The sequence below is a fragment of the Biomphalaria glabrata genome, chromosome 7, assembly GCF_947242115.1.
Source record: "Biomphalaria glabrata chromosome 7, xgBioGlab47.1, whole genome shotgun sequence".
Lineage (NCBI taxonomy): Eukaryota > Metazoa > Mollusca > Gastropoda > Planorbidae > Biomphalaria > Biomphalaria glabrata.
In genome coordinates, this window is record NC_074717.1 from 10,199,370 (window position 1) to 10,219,398 (window position 20,029).

The window sequence follows — 20,029 nt, forward strand, 5'->3', positions numbered from 1 at the left end:
TAATAGAATATGCATCCTCCGTTTGGGACCCCTCAACTCAAGAAAACATTAAGAAACTGGAACAGACACAAAATAGAGCAGTGAGATTCATAACAAACGAATATTCACATTTGACTAGAGTAACACCTTTAGTAAAATCACTAAATTTAGAAAGCCTTCAGGACAGAAGGCTCAAAAGTAAAGTAGCAATCATACATAAAACACTGAACCATAATCTTCAAATACAAAAACAAAATTTAATAAAATACTCTGAAAGACACAAAGATAAAGGCACATTCCTCGTCCCATATGCTAGGACAAATTTGTACAAATACTCCTTCTTCCCTAGTGCTATTAGAGCATGGAATGGGTTGCCTGAGCTAGCCAGGAAAACCAGTGACTTGGCAGAATTTAAGTCATTGGTTAATATGCATGACTAAATGCATGACGCGTAGGACGTAATCATCTTCTTTTTTGAAGTAACGTCTGTATTATATAAGAAGATAAGATAAATGCTAAAAGAACGCACTCGGTGCACCAATGTCTATGAACACTCGATAAAAGGCTCGTAATGATGAAGGCGATTTTTATTCTAGCTAGGCCGTGTGACGTAGTGTTTTTTTTCCTTTGACGTCATATGGAATGAATTCTTTAAATGAAATGCTAAAAGAACGCACTCGGTGCACCAAAGTCTATGAACACTCGATAAATGGCTCTTATAGATGAAGGCGATTTTTAGTCTAGCTAGGCCGTGTGACGTAGTGTTTTTTTTTCCCTCTGACGTTATATGGAATTAATTCTTCAAATGAAATGAAAAAAGAACTCGGTATAGTAATGTTTATTAAGCCTCGTTATGTGACTCGCGTTTAAAAAAGGAATGATATCTTGATTTAGATCTAATCTAGATTTTTTAAACTAGATCTAGATTTTTATTACAGTATATCTAGATCTGGATTTATATTCTAATTAAAATTATTTTAGAGTCTAGATCTAGAATTTCTAGATCTAGTTTAGACTAAAATAGACTAGATTAAGATGTAGAATTTCAATTTCTAAACTTAAAGTGTAAAAAAAAAGTGTAGATTTTCATTTCCAAACGTTTTGATCAATATTGTAATGTTTTAATATACTAAAACTAATCTACTATTTTTTTATTAAATTTAAATTTAAATTTACGGCAAATGAATCTTTGAAACATTATTACTTTTGACCATCGGATGGCTGCCTGGTCGTGCGGTTTGCGCGCTGGACTGTCGTTCAGATTTATGGATGGCCCAGGGTTCAAACCCTGCCCGCTCCCATCCCCCGTCGTCCTGCGGGAGGTTTGGACTAGGAAGTAATTATCTTCAACTCTGAAGGAACATCCGAAACGTGTAAAACATTTTACATCAAAATTAAATCACCTCTTGAATATTATTTGCAAATATGCAGATCCGACAGGGATCCGACTTCGACGGGGGCCGCTTCTGAGTTTGTGTAACACAAACTCTCTTTGTAATCTTGTTAATGATGTTTTCTAGACGTTGCAGCAGTTTAGATGAGGCGTTGCCTTGCCAACAACTTATTCCGTATGTTAGCAGATTTTGTACAGTCGCGCTGTAAAATGTCTCAAGGATCTTCTTGTTTAATTTAAAACTGTTGAGTTTGTATAGAAAAAAGAGTCGCTGGGCTGTTTTCTTTGTCAGAGTTCCAAGGTGGTCTTCCCATGAAAGCTTGTTGTTGATGATAACGCCTAGATATTTATATGCCTTTACTTGTTCTATAGATGTAGTGTTTATTTGCAGTTCACGTATAGTTTGTTTTTTCTTTCTAAAATGTATTGGAACTTGGAACTCTGACAAAGAAAACAGCCCAGCAACTTTTTTTTCTATACAAACTCAATAGCTTTAAACTAAATAGGAAGATCCTAAAAACTTTTTACGGCGTGACTATACAAAATCTGCAAACATACGGAATAACTTGTTGGCAAGGCAACGCTTCATCTAACCTGTTGCGCTGTCTAGAAACCATCATAAAAAGGGCATCAAAAATTACACTCACAACATTACCACACTTAAAGGAACATTTTGAGCAAAAGTGTCTAAGGAAAATAAAAAAAATCTTGGAAGACAACAGCCACCCGCTTCACCAGAACTATGTCAGGTCGTCGCGAAGTGGGTGACTACTGTATATCAAAACAAGAACAGAGAGGTAAAAAAAACTCATTCGTACCTCACTTGGTCAGACTCTATCAACTCCACTCGTTGATCAGGAAACATGAAAAGGACCAAGATACCTGTGTGTAGTCGCTGAATGAACTGTTAATGTTGTGTCTGTTGTATCTATGTGTATGTTTCTGTTGTGATGTCTTTATATGAGAAAAGAGTTCTTGTAATCACAACAAATTTCCAAAAGGATCAATAAAGTCTTAGTCTTAGTGCTATCAGAGCATGGAATGGGTTGCCTGAGCCAGCCATTAAAACCAGTGACTTGGCAGAATTTAGGTCATTGGTCAATATGCATGACGCGTAGGACGTAATCATTATCTTTTTTTAAAGTAACTGTTTTATATAAGATAAGATATTTTGTTACTTATATTAGAACTAATATTAGAGAATACATTTTCTAACTAGATCAATATTATGACAAAGGTCAATAACAAAATATTAATTATATACCAACCTAAGTAGCTAGAAGATAATAAATCTTTAATATCCATAAGGAAATTTGTCTTACAATTTGTAAATTATATTAAAAAAACATTATAACTAGATCTAGATCTAAATATACATTACCACCATACTCACTTTAATTAAAATATGAAAAGTTTATATCAGATTGTTGAATTTTATTTAATGATCTAATTGCCAGGGGTTCAAAATAGCTTTTGTATCTGTTTGTCTTTGCAAATCTATGTCTTGTATCTCTTTTGAGATGGTAAAAATTACAAAATCTTGATTCAAAGGGTGACTTTTTATTTCTAGAATTTTTTCACAAACAGCTGCCCAAACAGGTTTTTGTTTTTTGCCAATGACAGAATTTAAGTCATTGGTTAACATGCAGTTTATTTCCTTTAATACTTTATATAATCTTTGCTTTTAAATGTTTTAGTATATATAAGTTATGCAGATAATTTTATTTTTACTGGAACACAAAGATCATTAACTTGTTTCTGTTTATTAATGACTATTTTACAGATAATAAATGTGTTCACTAGGGTGGCCGCAGCCACATGAAATCTGAATTAGGGGCACTGAGTGAATTAGAGGGTTGAATAATTTTAAGACATGCTAAATAAGAGTAGGTGAGTGAGTCAATGTGAGTATATTCCCCCACACACAAACCCACTGGTGATGTTTTAAATATAAATCAATTTATCATCATGCAATGTTTATTTCTAGGTATGTTGGTTTATGATGGTTCAATTTCGCCCTTTCAACTGTCACAGAATTACTTTATCTTCCAATAGAAATCATAGCACAACTTTACAGATATTAAAAACAAATGACAAACTCAAAATAATTAAATACAAATTTTAATTATAAATTCTACTAACAATTAATAGTGAAGACTTTTAAACTGTAGATTCAACTTCATCAGCACCATCAACTTTGTCAGATTCAACAAAATCAATTTGTTCACCATTTTCATCTTCCATCTGTTGGCTTTCTTTGACCTCATCATTATCATCTACAGGCATGGAGTCATTGTCTTCTTTGAGTTCTTTGTCCACATCACCTTGAGCTTCCTGTGCAAGTTGCTTGGCTTTACGTTCAGCCTCTACTTTTTTGTCTGGAAATAAAGAGTTAGTTTTGGCAGTAGAAATAATGTTACATTATAAAACAGTAGGTAAAACAAACATAACATATAATAGTAGGCATAACAATATATGAACGTAGGCACAACAAATATGACAATATATAACAGTAGGAATAAAAGACAAAATATACATACAGCAGTAGAAATAGACATTATAGTCACAGCAGTAAGACAAGAATATTATTATTTTATTAAATATTATTTACTATTAGTTAATTTAAAGAAATTTTCAAAAATTTATATACACCAACCAAAATCATCTGTAACTCTATCTCACTATTGCGCTTAAACGGATAGGAATCTGAAACTGTCTTGCTACTAAAATCAAACAGAAAAATGAAACAAAAACTTACTGATTTCTTTTAAGTCCTCCCCAAGTAACATTAAAGCATGAGCCCTTTCACTTCTGGAACCAAAACACCTTACAGAGTTCTTTCCCCTCCAACCACAAAAGCAAACTTCACAGTTAGGAGATGGCTCCCTGAAAGATATCAAGGGTAAATAGTGAAAAGTGGCTAAAATGTAAACATCATTTTGACAAACAATTTTTATCTGAATGTATCATCCTCTGTATACCTATCACAATAATGTGGTCAAGCAGAGGGTTGAGCTGAAATTCAAATAATTACTTTCATATTAAACATAAACAATTCCAATATTAAAATTTACTATTTTCATCATTTTATTTCTCTAATTAATTGATATTAATGGGAGAGCTTGATATAAGAATGTTGTTTTCAAGATTTTGTGAGGGAAATGTAAATCATAAGGACAGGGAAGCTAAGGATCATTACATTTATTATCTCTTATTCACTCATTATTGAAAAATAACTCAAAATATCTCCATCCCCATACTCTTTTATTTTTTTATAAGTTCACTGCAGAGATGGAAGGGGGCGGTTAAGTAAAAAGGTTGAAACAAGAATCAATTTCCCCCCCCCCCTTTTTGTATTTCCTAGGCCCATAGTTTCCCAGGTTAATTTAATTGTTGTAGACCTGTTTTATCAGATGAAGTTTAGATAGGAGAAGGAGCTGGAGCAATCCCAATGGGTAAAAATAAAGAAAGCATATCTATATTTTAAGATGGATAAAATGAGTGGGGAATTCAACAGCAGCATTACACAATGTTTAATAAAAAGTTAAGTGTCATGCAATAGAATGCCTACGGATTAGATGACTAGGAGAAGAAGTGACTGACATTCCAAAATTATTATCTAATAGAAATAAAATAGAAAACTTGAAATAAGTTCATTTCATTGAAAATATTTTGTGTATTGTGTTCCAGCTAAAACTATCCAATCTCATGCGAGTTTGTACAGCTGCTCTGCTTCTCAGACACTCTAGAAATAACTTAACACTTTAATTAACCTTTAAACATTTATTTACAGGGGAAACTGTCAAGGAGTCCTCTATACTAAGCTACTAAGTGTCTATATTTCCTGTCTTATTCTATCTACTCTTTTGGTTCAGAGATTTCTACTTTCTGAAATCTATTACATATGTCTCCTGACAGAAAATCACTTTCATAGAGGCAAACAAAATGCATGAAAGAAGAGAAACTTACTTTTCAGATGGAGTAAACAGAAAAACACAACTTCCTGGTGCTGTAGAGTAAAGATTGTGTAATACAGTAACAGTTTATCACACACTACAAAGCAGATGAGATTAAACTTTTTGAAATATGCATATTTATTTAAAATAACAAAAGAAGGACCACAAAAAGACTTTGCACATTTTGAGCATGATAATAATGTGTAAAGAGTGCATATAGTTCTTGTGAAAAACTGGAAAATATCTTCTTTAAATCCAGTTTTAAAAATGTTTTATTTGACATGTGTGCATAAAATATTCTTAATTTTAGAACAAAAAAAAAGATACAACTTTAAGAAGCCAATTTTGAGCATGATGAAAGCAACTGTGGATATGGATATTTAATGGTGTATTTGTTTTTTGAGATTGAAATGTGACAGACAAAAGAACATGAAAACAATTTCAAAATTGCTTTAATAGGGGCTGCTAAACATGGAATGTAATTCTTCAAAGGCAAAAATGTGAAGTTATCTTTTCTGTACTAACTACACAATACACAGAACAAAACAAAACAAATTGGAAGTATTCCAATAGATGACAGCCATTCTTAAGTACTTAACAACAAAAGTAACATTGTAAAAACTTCTTTTGTAATACAAGATCTATTTGAATGTATTTGATGGTAGTATAACAACGAAAGTCTTTGTGTTTATCTTTTAAGAGTGCAAATGATCAAATACATAATAAATTTGAAGTATAATTAACAGTACATAAAAAGTAGAATAGCTTTTACATGCAATTATCATACTGTAAAGACTGTACTTACTCATAGCATGGAGCTGTGCCTGAGATTCTTCACTCAGTTTACCAATGAAAGGGTTCTCCTGGCTTATAACAATAATAGCATCCTGTTTGGAGATGTACACCTTTCTTTTGGTGATGTTGTTTAGCAATGTCCCCAGACACTAGGGAAATGAAAACAGTTCTATTGTCAGGTAGTCATAAAAAAGAAAGAGACAGATAACTTCTGCATAAGAGCAGATAGTATTCTATGCAAACAAATAAGCCTTTAAATACACTCAAGGTGTGAAATAATATCAACCATTACCTCTTGCGTAATCCTAAAATCACATTCTGGTACCAATGGAGATGGACTTCGGCTAAATGCTTTCACGCCCATGTTAATAAACTGGAAATAAATATACAACAGTATATAACACGTATTATTCAATTTAAAAATGTGTGTTGATGCTATAATTAGTCAAGGCATTTGTTAAGAAATATAAATTACAAAATATAAGGTGCGGCCAGTTCAGATGGTTCTATAAATAATAAAACTATAAAAAAAGTTGCTATTTAATTAAAACCAAAGCACAATTTCCCTCACCCTGATCCTGTCCTCGTTAAATCTAGTCAGTTCTCTCACAGCCTTAGATACAAAATACAAGCTCCTCTTGCCCTGCATAGATCGAAATAGTATCTGATTTACAGCACAGGATTCTGTCAGACCAAAGAAACTCCTGAAAAAAATTATTGCTGAGATTAAATAGAAATATAATGTTTGCTTCAAAACAGTTAAAATATATGAAATCTTTTTGGCTTTTTTTTTAGCCATTAAATGTTTTCTTTCATGTCTACAATGTGCAGACAGAAACAATGCAAAGGCATAAACAGCTTGTCTTCCTATCAAAAGCAGACTCTGGCTGATTAGTGTTTGCTGATCGCCAACACGGAAACCTTCTCCCATATAATCTCTCCCCATCTGGTCCACAAAAAGAGATTAAATCATAGCAAGCTGACCATGCCTATAAGCATGAAAGATGCATTATAGAAAAGATATATTTTAAATGAAGTAGCTTTCTCCATGTATTTTCTACAGCAAAATACTTTTTTTTTTTAATTCTCAAAACCTGTCAATACATTTTGTCTCATATAGAGAGCAAATATTTGAGAAAACAGTGGGGGAAACAAATTAAAATAAGAACAAAATAATAAGAAGAAAATGGAACAATAGAACATTACTAATCTAGTGTTATTATATTAACTTTTCAATCTGTAAACTTTTAAATACTTAAGTAATGATAGATGCCATACATCGGAGAACATGAATAAATTCAGTGAAGAGTCTAAAGGGAAGCATTAGTAACATGCTCTTATAAAGTTCTGGTATGGATGTGGTCAAATGAACCTCTGAATAACACCAATTTATCATCATAAAAGCAGCACAAGCAATTTTCATGTTATTCTTTTTTTCTACATATTACACAACATTAATTGATCAACTGCAGATGGCAGAATTCTAAACTAAAAGTCAAAGAAACAAATTACTGTATAGGTTTCCATGCTGGATCAGTTTCCTCCATAAACAAAAATGGGTCCTCCTTGTAACCATGTAATTTCTTAGGTTTCTTTGGTGGCCTTGGTCTGAAAGTAATTTGAAACACGAACCATCAATCAAAATTTAACATAACTACAATATCCAAAATCCACCCTCTATGTAGACCCAATAAATAATGTAAAGCTTTGTAAGCATTAAATCTTTAAAAAAAAAAGTACTGACTCTTCTCCACTGGCTGGGCCTTTTCTTTTTTCTCTAACATTGTTAGTTTCACTGTTTGCCTGTTGTTCTTCTGTAGCTATTTCATTTTGATTTTCAGTGCTCTCTTTCTTGCTCTCTTCAGCTTGGTTTTGATCTATAACATTTAAACATAACTAATATCAAAAGTTGTGGAAACAGGAGTTATAGTTCTCCCATAAATATGATATGGTACCGAAGAAATTAAATACCCGGGGCAGACCAAAACCATCATCCGCCTTTAAAAAGGAGTGAGCAGATGGAGCTCATTAGCCATGTAAGTCTTTCCATCTTGGGGAGAAAACCCAAAGAAAAAAAATGGTCCCGGAGAGGAGATGACTGCCACCAAAACCTATAAAACACATAGAAATGCTATGAGAAAGGCTGGACAATATAAAAGAATTGACCGGCCTCTCTTGATATCCTACTCAGAACAGCTGCTGAATGGAAAAAATGGTGACTATCACAGCACCCCAATGATGAAAGTCAAGGGACAAATGATGATAATGAATATCAAAATACAGACCAAAAAAAAAAAAAAGTTCAACATATCTACCAATGTATAGAACTGTAAAGTAAAATTACACTCTGTTAAGTAAGTACCTTCTGAGGTTTGTGTTGCTGTAGCTTCTGACTTTGCTTCCTTTGATCCAGGCAGGTGTTTAACTTTCTGAAGGACAGCAACAAAAAATCCACCAGTGTCTTGATGATGAGGTAAAATTCTCATGCTGATCAGTTCAAAAGAAATGTTCAGATTAAAATATGATAATTGTTTCAATACCATGTCTAAGTACATTTTTCTCATTATCAATACCAGATATTCTGAATATTAACCTCCCAGAGCAATACTGTAAAAAGGGGACACACGTTTAAATAAAAAGTGAAATGCCAAGTGTGGAAGATGTTATCGTTAAAAATATTTTATTTCTAATTTCTAAAAAAAATTATTACCATTCTACTGAGATTGTTCAATGGTGTGTATAAATTAGACAGCTTTACAGTAAATGATTCACTCCAGCTAGGCTTGAACACAACTAAATCAAAATCATAGAATGAGCAACTAACCATCTATCCAGATGAAATGTCTCTACTTCCTCAGGTTTGGGTGGGAATATTGTGTGTTTAAACTGTGTCTGCATTGGTGCTGGAATCTCAGCTGCTGATTCAATCCATTCACCTGCTCTTGTCATCACCTAAGAATTATACATAAGTAGACTAATTTCACAGTAGTTGTGACAGCATCAGTGATCTGCATGTTGCCCAACCTGTGACCACAGCTGTGTATCAAGGATTGGCCTCTTTAGTTACACAAGAAGTTGTAAAGGGAAAAGATTGTCTCTTGAGATGTAAAATGCCACAGATAAGACAGCATCTGCAAATTTTTCATTAATTTTGTATAACTTAGGGAAAATGTTTTATTTACTACTTTACAGAGCTTTAACTCAAAACATAATACGATAATTTTAACGCTTTAAGACATTTATGCTAATTATTTAAATCAATAACAAAAATATAAATCTTGGACTAAACAAAATGCTTTTATCTGTATTAAAAAAAAGTATGAAAAAAAAAAGATGTACATAAAGCTGCATTCATGCAGTAAACTTTTATTTATATTGAAGTAAGTGTATTGGAATACTAGGTTGTACCACAAATAAATACATAAATGAAGCAATAAGTAACTAGCATTTGTAAATAGCAGAATTATAATTTATACCTTCCATGTTGAAACACCTTTGGTAAATTTTAAGCCTGGAAGCATGTCTTTGACATCAACCAACTCCATAGCCCCCTCAGAGGTTCTCAGCATTTCTGCAATCACAGCCTCATCCTCTTCTGGGTTTAAAGAACAAGTGGAGTATACAATACGTCCACCCACAGCAAGTAATTGACATCCTCTACGAAGAATCTTACACTGCAACCTATTAAGACAAGATTTATCAAATTAAAAACAATGTTCAAACTAAAGAGCTTATATCTACTTACATATTTGAAAAAAACCCTAAAAAAAATCAGGATTAGTTAACTCCTTCTCTCCTAATCAACAATACCATCGTTGATTTGACTCCATTAAATTTAATTCATTTTCGGTTTTAGAAAGTATAGTTTGAGTTATATAAAAAGAGCATGCATTCTCCTATAATTCTATACCAAAAGTAACGTTTTCTGATTACAAACAAAAATGTTATTGAAGTTTAATCCTAACATGGTAGAACGTACAATCACAAAAATTAAAAAAATGGTGTCTGAACATGGAAAAATAATTACGGAGATAAATAGTTAATATTAGTTAATATTAGTAGAGGCAATGAAAAGCTGATTGTTTAGTATTAACAGACTAGTTATTATGAATTGTTTTGAAATAAATGTTTTTTTAAGTTGTTCTGAAAACTCTACATGTATATCCAAAATACTATTAACTGAGAATACTGAGAAGATGATTTTACTGGTCTGCATTTTCTACATCACATTTATTGATTTATTGACAAAAAAAATTCAATGGTGATGATAGAACAAGACTTTGCAATTCCTCATTGAAGTAGTAAACATTGAAGCTTTTCTCAGAACAAGTGAACAGAATCAGCTTATATATAATTAATTTCTTATTTTGTCAGAAATTACTTGAAAAAAGTGCTTTTATGTATAAATTTAATAAAAGTGAACTTTTTTTTTTTTAATATTGTTAGAAACAAGTCATGTGAGAATAAGTCATAGACAAACTAACAATGGAATTTGAAAACACAAGAAATCAACCACAACAAACACTCATCAAGAGCCAGCTGTTGTCAGCTTGAAGACGTGGTCTCTAGCAACCCTTGGTACAAAGTGTTTGGGGCTGGAACAATCCTCAGACCACGCCTGCTAGGAGGCTCAAGAGGTACACAACCTTACCCATGAAGATTAGCACCTTGCAAGGGGTGCCACTTGTTCCAGACATCAAAGTTTTTACGCATGGTGCCATCGCCACTAGAGAAAGAGACGGAAAGAGGAATATAAGACATCATCCTATATGGAAGTATTATTCTAATGTGCCATTGTTAATGAACATTTATTGTAAATAAACAAATTTAAGTGATCACTTAAAATACCTATGTTTTAAAATGTTGCACATACAATATTGTTTTTAAACATATACCCTAAACATTATAAACATTGGTTTCAGCATAAACACACATCTGTATATTAGTTTTAAAAATTAAAATTTACAGTTGCTTAATTAAACTCTTGCAGACTAGTGGCGCCCAGGTGGAAATGAGGGGCCGTTGCATAAATGGTGTGTCCTGCACTGCTAGCCTGGTATAGAATAGAAAAATGATGAAGGTTACCCAGTCTGAGTTTGGAGAGACAGTGTCACTGGAAATGACAAAGTCAAAATAGACACAAGTAAGACTCTCCATCAGACAGAACAGACTGTTAAATCAGGCCGGTGAGAGGGAGCTCTTGTTCACATTTGCAGGCCCAGAGTTTTAAGAGCCTAAGGCTCAACTCTACCTGACAGCTTCAGATTGTAGACTATAAGCATTTTAGATAGTTTCTTTGAAAAAGGGATTGGGCATTACAGCAATTAGACAAAATAATCTTTCCAATAACCTTTCATTTAACAAGATTGCCTTTGATAGCATCACCAGCAGTGTTTAATAAGAACATATTTAGCTTTACAGAAAAGCAAGAGGTTTAATTCTTGGGTTTAAATTTTACAAGGGAAAAAAATATCCAGAATAATTAGTTTGGCCAAATTATAAAAGCTTCGAATATGTAATGGGAGGTTTCAAGATTCTGCTTTTAACTGTAATAAAAATCATTACAATCCGATGGCTGACAATTGAAAATCAGTTCTTCAGGATCACAAATACTTTAGCATGTAACCTAGCTAAAATCAGACCAATAGTATTTGTGCTTAAAAAAGTTTACCTGCAGGGTACATCACACAATATACGGTCAAACAGCTGGTATTCTGGGTTACTTTCCTGAAAAATTCAAGATAAATCAATTAATTTTAAATACAAAAAATAAAACTCTCACAATGAGTTAAAAGACTTTATTTTTCAATAAATTTTTATTTCTGTTTTCAGTTCTTAAATGTTATGAAAAAAAAAAAGTGTAAATGTTAAAATGATTAAAACACTATTACCCCTGTACTGTCTCTCACAGATATAAAGTATAAAATGATTAAAGCACTATTACTTCTGTACTGTCTCTCACAGATATCAGGCATGCACTATAATAAGTTGAGACCATTGGTGTTGTAGTAGTTCAACATTTTTTTAAATAATCACATTAGGTCTGAATTACTAGAAAACTTAAAAGATACTAACATCACTATTTGTCCTGATCTTAGGGAAAAATGTCCCATCGTGGTTGACAATAACACAGCAAGGGCTTTGGAGTCTCTTCACCTGATGCACCATCAGGTAACAGCGTTTGTTGTCTGTGTCATTGGCAATAACATAGCCAGTGGGCAGCTCACCTGTTCAGAAAGTAAAAAAAAAATATTTTCACATTTATCACGCCGAAAGGTTACAGGTACATTTATTTATTCATCCAGTGAAAATGCTTGACAACAAAAGAAATGTATTCAAAATTCATCCCACCATTTATTGACAGATTGTTTTTCTTCTTATTTTCAAGTACGTCTAGATGAACTATTGAATGGAAGGAAAATCCAAGTAAACTATGCTATTTAAGATAAAACAGAAGGATGTACATACAGTAGGAGATATAACAACTAGTAAAGTGAGAATAAAAGCTTAGTGACCTCTTTTTTTTAAATGAATACTGGATGTGTATCGCATTTTTTAAAAAGAATTTTTAGAATCAACAGGCCCAGTGTGTAAAGAGGATTTTTCAAACCGGAAATAGGAGCTATTGGGTTAAAGAAGAAACTGGTGCCTATAAATACAATGACAAGATGTCAGTACCACTTAATACACTAACAGATTTAACCTAATATGTGCAAAGACAATGATACCAGTATACCCTGATTTAATAGTGAGATGCCAGTATCCATTCAAAAAATATAAATATCCAATTTCAAGATAGCAATAATTATACAATACTATGACTTCAAAACAAAGTACCTGCTGGAGCGGTGCTATGTAAATATTCTATCAACTGAGCAGTTTTAGATCCTGGAGCAGCACACATATCTAATACCTGGTGATAGCATTGAGTTGGTAAAAAAAAAAAAAAAAAAAAACCAATGAAAGCTAAAAACAAAGCCACAATGTTATTTTATTGTAAATTTCTGCTCAATATTTAGTGACTTAAGTATTTTGGTTTTATTTGATAGTTTATATAGCGCTTTACTCAAAAACATTTTAAAAAATCAAGCCCACTATTATAATAGTTTTGCATTTTTAAAAGTCAAATCAAACCTTGTGGTGTGATTGAACATCCAACACCAAAGGAGGGATCATGCTGACAGCTTCTTGACGACTAATAGAACCCTGAAATATTAGCAATATAAAAAGAAAAAAATATTACTCATTTTATATGAAATGTTAAAAAAAAAAATAGTATTACTTGGGCAGTAACAGAACCACTAAGTTTAGATTTAAAATTTACATTACCCTTTTTGTTTTTGTTTAATTTTTGTTTTACATATCTTTTAAATTGTAATATAAAATTTTTTTTGAGAGAAATTATTTCATTTTTAAGTTACTAAACAGTTTTTTAAAATAGGTTTTTGAAAAAAACATAACTTTGAAGATATACACAGATAAAAATAAGGTATTTGGATAATCTTATTTCATAGTTAAATAAAAACAAAAATTTTTTTTAGAAAAGGTTATGCATTTTGTCCTTTTAAAGCAGTTTCTAAGGCAACACCATTTGTTATTATTAAGATATTTTTTAAGAAGGTGAACACATGTTTGGTGGTGATTTTCTACCATAAAAAAAACAGTGTACAACTTATCTTTCTATTAGTTGTCTATAAGTCAAAAAAGTTTTGCACTTGAAAAAGAATCAACTATGGAACTCACACATTCAGTTTCTGCGACTAAGAAGTCATGCAGCTTAGAGCACTGCTCACTGCTTCGAACCACTTTACGGGACAAATCCAACTGCCATCCTAGCTCATTTGGGTACCTAGAATCATAAATTAATTAGCATTTATAAGGACTATCATCGTTTTGAAGGCTTACATGTAAACTTTAGTGATGAAAAGATTTCAAGCTCGTATATCAGATCTAGAAATAAGTGAATGATTTAGAACACCTGATAAAATATTATTAAATTAGCTTTAACCAAATTTCTTTCTTTTACAATTAAAAAAATAGAAACAAAAAATATTTCCTAACAAAAAAAAATATTTAAAAAATACAAAACTACAACACACACACTTGCAGATGGAAAACTACATCATTAAAAGAAATTGATGGGTGCTAGTTCTGTCAAAACTATGGTGAAAATGAAAACATAAACTGAGGTCACTGTACACCTTTCAGTGGCAATAGATAAGTAACATGAGAGATGATCAGTGAGAACTAAGTGTGTCGCTATTATAAAGTGGCCCATAGCAGGAAAGAGGTGAACAACAAGTAATTAAGAAGAAATCCTTACACGAGACAATAGATACAATGGACTTACAATATGCTGGAGAGATTAGCAAACGACAGATGTTGACTTGATGAGAAAGCTAGCTATCCTATGCAATGAACAATGTCTAACAAAGTAACAAACTAACTATTTCAGTAATCTATTTTTAACTAAAAACAAAATGCACATTGATAGGTGAAAATAATTAATTCATTAGGAAGTATGGTTTTAAAAACAAAAAAAATTAGAAACTAGTTACCATGGCAACTGTTTAGGTGGAGGTAGAGCTTCTCCGTCTACTTTCACATCAAGGAGATTGCTGAAGAACTTCCCTTTGATATTTTTCAATAGCTCTTCTGATTGACTAAAAACATAAAAATAATAAGAAGATTTTTACTATCAAATAATAAACAATCAAAATATGTGTGTCAAGTGGTGTACCCATTGTAATAAGTAATATTTCATTGCATCTTCTTTCAACTGCTTGCCTGCCACACAGCAACTCAATGAAGAAACTATTTGTACTCAATGAAGAAACTATGCTTTTTTTGTGCAACCAATTTCAGTTAAATTTATCAACATACCACAAGCCTTTCTTTAGATGTTCTTAACACATTACTCTTTCACTTGTCAACAATGAGACGCTATAACAAATGTACTATCAAAAACACTTAATTTGTCAGTCAGTCTGTCATTAATTACCCTTCCTACAGGAAAGTTAGACAATATACATACATCTGTATCAGTATGATGAAATTTTTAATACAATATATATATATATATATATATATATATATATGTGTGTGTGTTCAAACTTTTTATGGTTTAGTTCTACTAATTGAATGAAAATATTTTTTTTCCTAAAGAGGAACTCAGTTTAAATTTCTTTACCCCAAAACTTGTGCATACATTGGATGTTGGGTTACCAACTTCTGAAAGTACAACATGTATTCACCACTTTGTAGCTTTGTTGCATATCTGATGGTATTATGTTCTAATGGAGCTGCAGTGACCGAGTAGCAAAGTGCTTGGCTTCCAAACTGGGGGTGCCAAATATATTTAATAGCCAAAAAAACAACTTTCAATTGAATAACAAAAAATGCTGTACCTTTTATAGCCTGTGATTCTAAAAGTGACAGGTAATGTTGTCTTTAAAGTTTCATAAAAATTATTCCACTCATCTTCTGGAACAAAACCTTGACCCTGCAGGAAAATAGATAAAATAAGATCATTAACAAAAGACTGCTGGTATTTTCGCTCTGCTTGTTTATCTTTTCAAAATATGGGATGGTTTGGCAAAGAAATTGCTATTAAATTGTAGGTCTCAAGTTGAAATCGTGTTAAAGGCTAAGATTTTCAATTCAGAATAATCACCCAGCTGACAAAAGTTAGAGCAAGGGATGTAATGTTTTTATTTAACATACATACATATATATATATATACTAGCCTCATATGACCCGCTGCACTTAATTTGTGTATGACTTATCTAGCCCCATGTTCCCCTACATAGCTAATATAAAAAAATGTGAAGCTAAGTTAAAAAGATTTGTTCTTCAATAGAAATAAATTTGGACATTTTATTATTTTTAGGGCCTTCTTATTGTGAGAGAGACATTTAACATGCACTACAGTCTCTGCCGTGATCTAAGAAACATTCATACCAAATTTTATCAAGATGGTCAAATGGTTTCGATTTCTGTTCGGGACATGCATACAAACATACTCCTATCATTTATATATATATTAAGTTCTGTACCTGCTTTAGGAAGAAGAGTGTACACAAAAATAAAAGATTGAGACTAGATCTAGTAAACACATGACACATAAGCCACAAAAATCACAAGTGCACTATATTAAATCCCTAAAGAGTATAGATCTATATAGACTAGAAAGATTTCTAGCTGGAAAATTTTACTATTAATATTTCAAATTGCATTTTTGCAGCTTACCTTGTAAAACTTGGCAAATAACTCATTGTCTCTCTTGCCTAAATCATAAGCTTCACCTACTTTACTGCCTCGATTGAATTTCTGAAAAAAAAAAAAAAAATTATAATCATTTTAAAGATTTAGATTAAATCTAGCACTCAGACCTGCCTACCAAAAAAAGTCCAAATGCGTAACGCTGATGGTCAAAATGTGTATTTTGGCACCAGACTGCGTAACACTTATGCGATCCACTTTTTAATATTCATTTATTTTATTACTAGTTATTACTAGTATCAATGACATTAACAAACTCAAACTGCTATTAATGAACATTGTGCTGTTAGTAGTGTTAGACTGTGAGGCTGCACTTCATTTTTTACACTACTAATGTCACTATTTTATTACTATTTTGCATATACGACGACATATCATCTCACTAATGCGCTACAAAGTACAAATGTAAAAAAAAAAAAAAAGACAAAGGGCAATCTAAACTAAAACTAAAGTGATTGATGGTAATGATAGATCTAATTCAACTAACTGAAAATAGTATTGTATAGACATACTAGATCTATAGTATTTCTATAGTAAATACTATTTTAAATTCACTATACTATACTGACTATATTAACTATACTATAATAATATTAATAAGTATAGTAGATTCTTATATTAGGCACACCGTATTCGGGAACTAGGTCAAATTTTTATTTTATTTTTTTATTTGGTGACGGTTTAACTTACAAAAAAACTGAAAGCAGATTCTTATTTTGCAACTAAAGGACTATAAAAATAGCTGTGTTCCTTTGTATTACCACCCATAGTCAAGATTTTATTTTAAAATAAATCAGGTCACTTCATGCTCCTATAATAAATGCAGTTTTTGTGCTTTCTCCTTCAGCACACATCGAGCACCCGTTAAGAAACACCACTATGTTATTGCTAATAAATTATATCTGTGTTAATTAAAAATTATTTAGATTGTATTAAAAGAAGTAGATTCACTTCTGCAATATGTATTTATAGTATATTGCCTCTCTCTCTCTCTCTCTCTCTCTCTCTCTCTATATATATATATATATATATATATATATATATATATATATATATATATATATATATATATATATATATGCCTACCTATATAATCTATGTGTAGAAACAGAAATAAATCTATATAATTATAGATCTATAAATTAATTATTACAATCCAACAAACATGATATTTTCAACTAGGCTACATGTATTCTCTGTCTCTTTCTTTTAATACCCATCCAAGGACCCTCTTCTTTTCATAATTTGGATGTTCGTTTTGTTACATCCCCTCCCTCCCATAGATGCTTATAATTCTTTTCATGACTCTTTCCCCCTTCCCTCCACTGCCTGTATGATAGGTTGTGACACTACACGCTTAGTGTATACCTCTCCTCACCACCAGCGCTCGCCTGGCGTGATCACCTGCAGTGAGCATGGTCTCTGGCTTCAAATTAGCAGCCCGCACTTTTTTCTTTCATTCATAAATTATATATTCTAGATATCTCGATCTAGGTCACATTTATTTATTGAAAAAAAATCATAGATTTATTAATCCCAATAATATTTCTTATTACGATTTTGCCTTGTGCACTATAGGAGAATGTGTTTAATTCATTATTATTCATTGAAACACCTCCTTTTTTAATTTTATTTAACAGCTAACAGTATGAATGTGATTGGAATGTCTTTCTAAAGATGTTTGGAAGCTTATTTTGATAGATCCACCAGCCTACGATCAAACAGGCTCATAATATAGCCTTCATCCCTTATATGGGTATGAATTGCCGGGGGAGGTTTAAACAATAGCTTTACATACTTGGTTACCGAGAATCTAAAAAACTGCCATCTGCTTTGGAAAAGCGGAACAAAAATACAGGAACTTATCTTAAATTGGACATGCACAGTCCCGAAACATCGTTTTTAGCTCCAAACATAAAAACAAATTAATTATAAACAAAAAAAGCGACGTGTTTCTAAAAGGAGAATTTGATGAGCTGTGCCTAATATAAGAAGCTACTATATATATTATATAGATCTATGACTATACTATACTATAGTGAGTGAAGTGAGTAAATCTGGAATCTACCTTTTCTCTCTTATAATAATGTTTGTCTTTTCCACCTTTTCTTTTGCCCATTGTAAAGCCTCAATGAAAAAAGTGCTGTGTTAGTGTGTAGATCTAGTTTATGTCTATCACTGTGTAGACTGATTCTAATTTAAAAGTCAAACGTGGCCTGTGTTCACACAGTTATAGTCTAATCGAAAGTAGAATACGATGCTAACTCTGGGACTTCCTCATTTAAAGAAAAATACTTAGACCCTATTTAAAACTATACCCAGATTTCTTGATTTATACATCATAACTAGAAAGAGGCTAGAAATTCTAACTAGATCTGGATCTAGATTCAAAAGACTATCTATAGATCAAGTCTATATCTATATTTTTAAAGTTCTCCATGTATAGGAAAGGCCCATCAGCGAAATGGCATATAAAGCGAACACCTCCCCGTAATTTTTATCCATTCTTATTTATTTCAAAAGTAACTGCTGAACTAATAAAATGGTATTACAAAGACTCCATTTTTCTACATTTTCCACCTATTCACTTTCGTTTTCCCCCATATGCTAGGACAAATTTGTACAAATACTCCTTCTTCCCTAGTGCTATTAGAGCATGGAATGGGTTGCCTGAGCTAGCCAGGAAAACCAGTGACTTGGCAGAATTTAAGTCATTGGTTAATATGCATGACTAAATGCATGGCGCGTAGGACGTAATCATCTTCTTTTTTGAAGTAATTAACGTCTGTATTATATAAGATAAGAAGAAGATAAGATAAAATAAAGCATAGCTGAAGGTCAAAGTTGACATGCATGGAAATTTCATTCTCAAAACGTTTCCGGATAAACGAGAATAGGTCCGAACTTAAGGCGATTTTAAAGCACCAATGGACATCGGCCGAAAAAAAAATCGCCTATTATGCTTCTAAATAGATGAGGAAATAGTTAGCTAGAATAGCTAAGGCTATTCATTCCGTTGAAAAAAAATATTATGGGGTGTTCGCTCAAAATGACCTTTTAACTGAAAACCTATTCAGCGAAACCCCTATATATTATAAGCTTAAAAAGCCATTAATAATAATTTAGTTACTGATTTAATCTGTTTTTCTTTTTGTCTTATCTATTGTTATTGTTTGTAAACTGAAATATTAAAATAATAGGCCTATTTTTAACCTTAACCCAATGTCTTCGATTTCGAAGATTAAGGATGAGTGCAGTAGCCTGCTACATGTTTCACATGTCTACGCCCAGTTGCGACCAGCATATTTTCCCGCATTTTCTTTCCATCTAAAATGTTTGACTCGCACCTCTCTCTCCAACCGGCGCCTTCGACACGGAGGTCACGCTCCAACAGTCATATGCTGGCAGTTACTTTCCTCTATGCCAGTGAGGGTGAAACGACGCATCATTTAATTGATCTTAACAGGCCTATATTATACGGTTTATACAGGGGGGGGGGGGGAGGACCTCTGTTTTGCCGTCCTCCTTTTTTTTAACTGGCTGGTTAACCTCTTGTTACTAATTAATGATATTAATATGTATATAGATGTTTAAAAGAAGATCAGCATTCATTTTCACTGGGTT

The 20,029-nt window shown here is 32.2% G+C and overlaps 1 protein-coding gene across 1 annotated transcript; it reads right to left on the reverse strand.

Moving 5' to 3' along the window:
* Nucleotides 1-3,477: 3,477 nt before the first annotated feature.
* Nucleotides 3,478-18,691, reverse strand: LOC106078723 (RNA cytosine-C(5)-methyltransferase NSUN2-like). The gene is made up of 21 exons (XM_056036263.1): nucleotides 18,474-18,691; nucleotides 16,373-16,453; nucleotides 15,531-15,625; nucleotides 14,682-14,786; nucleotides 13,867-13,972; nucleotides 13,258-13,329; nucleotides 12,961-13,036; nucleotides 12,199-12,350; nucleotides 11,795-11,850; nucleotides 10,775-10,849; nucleotides 9,600-9,804; nucleotides 8,948-9,075; nucleotides 8,486-8,610; nucleotides 7,868-8,000; nucleotides 7,636-7,731; nucleotides 6,695-6,827; nucleotides 6,416-6,496; nucleotides 6,134-6,272; nucleotides 5,342-5,381; nucleotides 4,131-4,258; nucleotides 3,478-3,750 (listed from the first exon to the last, which is right to left on the reverse strand). The coding sequence occupies exons 1-21, from the start codon at nucleotides 18,522-18,524 to the stop codon at nucleotides 3,533-3,535; spliced, it is 2,295 nt and encodes a 764-aa protein (XP_055892238.1). The 5' UTR covers nucleotides 18,525-18,691; the 3' UTR covers nucleotides 3,478-3,532.
* Nucleotides 18,692-20,029: the final 1,338 nt, after the last annotated feature.

Coding starts and splice junctions, on each gene's coding strand:
- LOC106078723 (XM_056036263.1), bottom strand. CDS start 18,524: ATGGGCAAAAGAAAAGGTGGAAAAGACAAACATTATTATAAGAGAGAA. Junction 13,973..14,681: donor CCACCTAAACAGTTGCCATG/GTAACTAGTTTC, acceptor TTATGATTCTAG/GTACCCAAATGAGCTAGGAT. Junction 6,828..7,635: donor CCAGCATGGAAACCTATACA/GTAATTTGTTTC, acceptor AATTTTTTTCAG/GAGTTTCTTTGGTCTGACAG.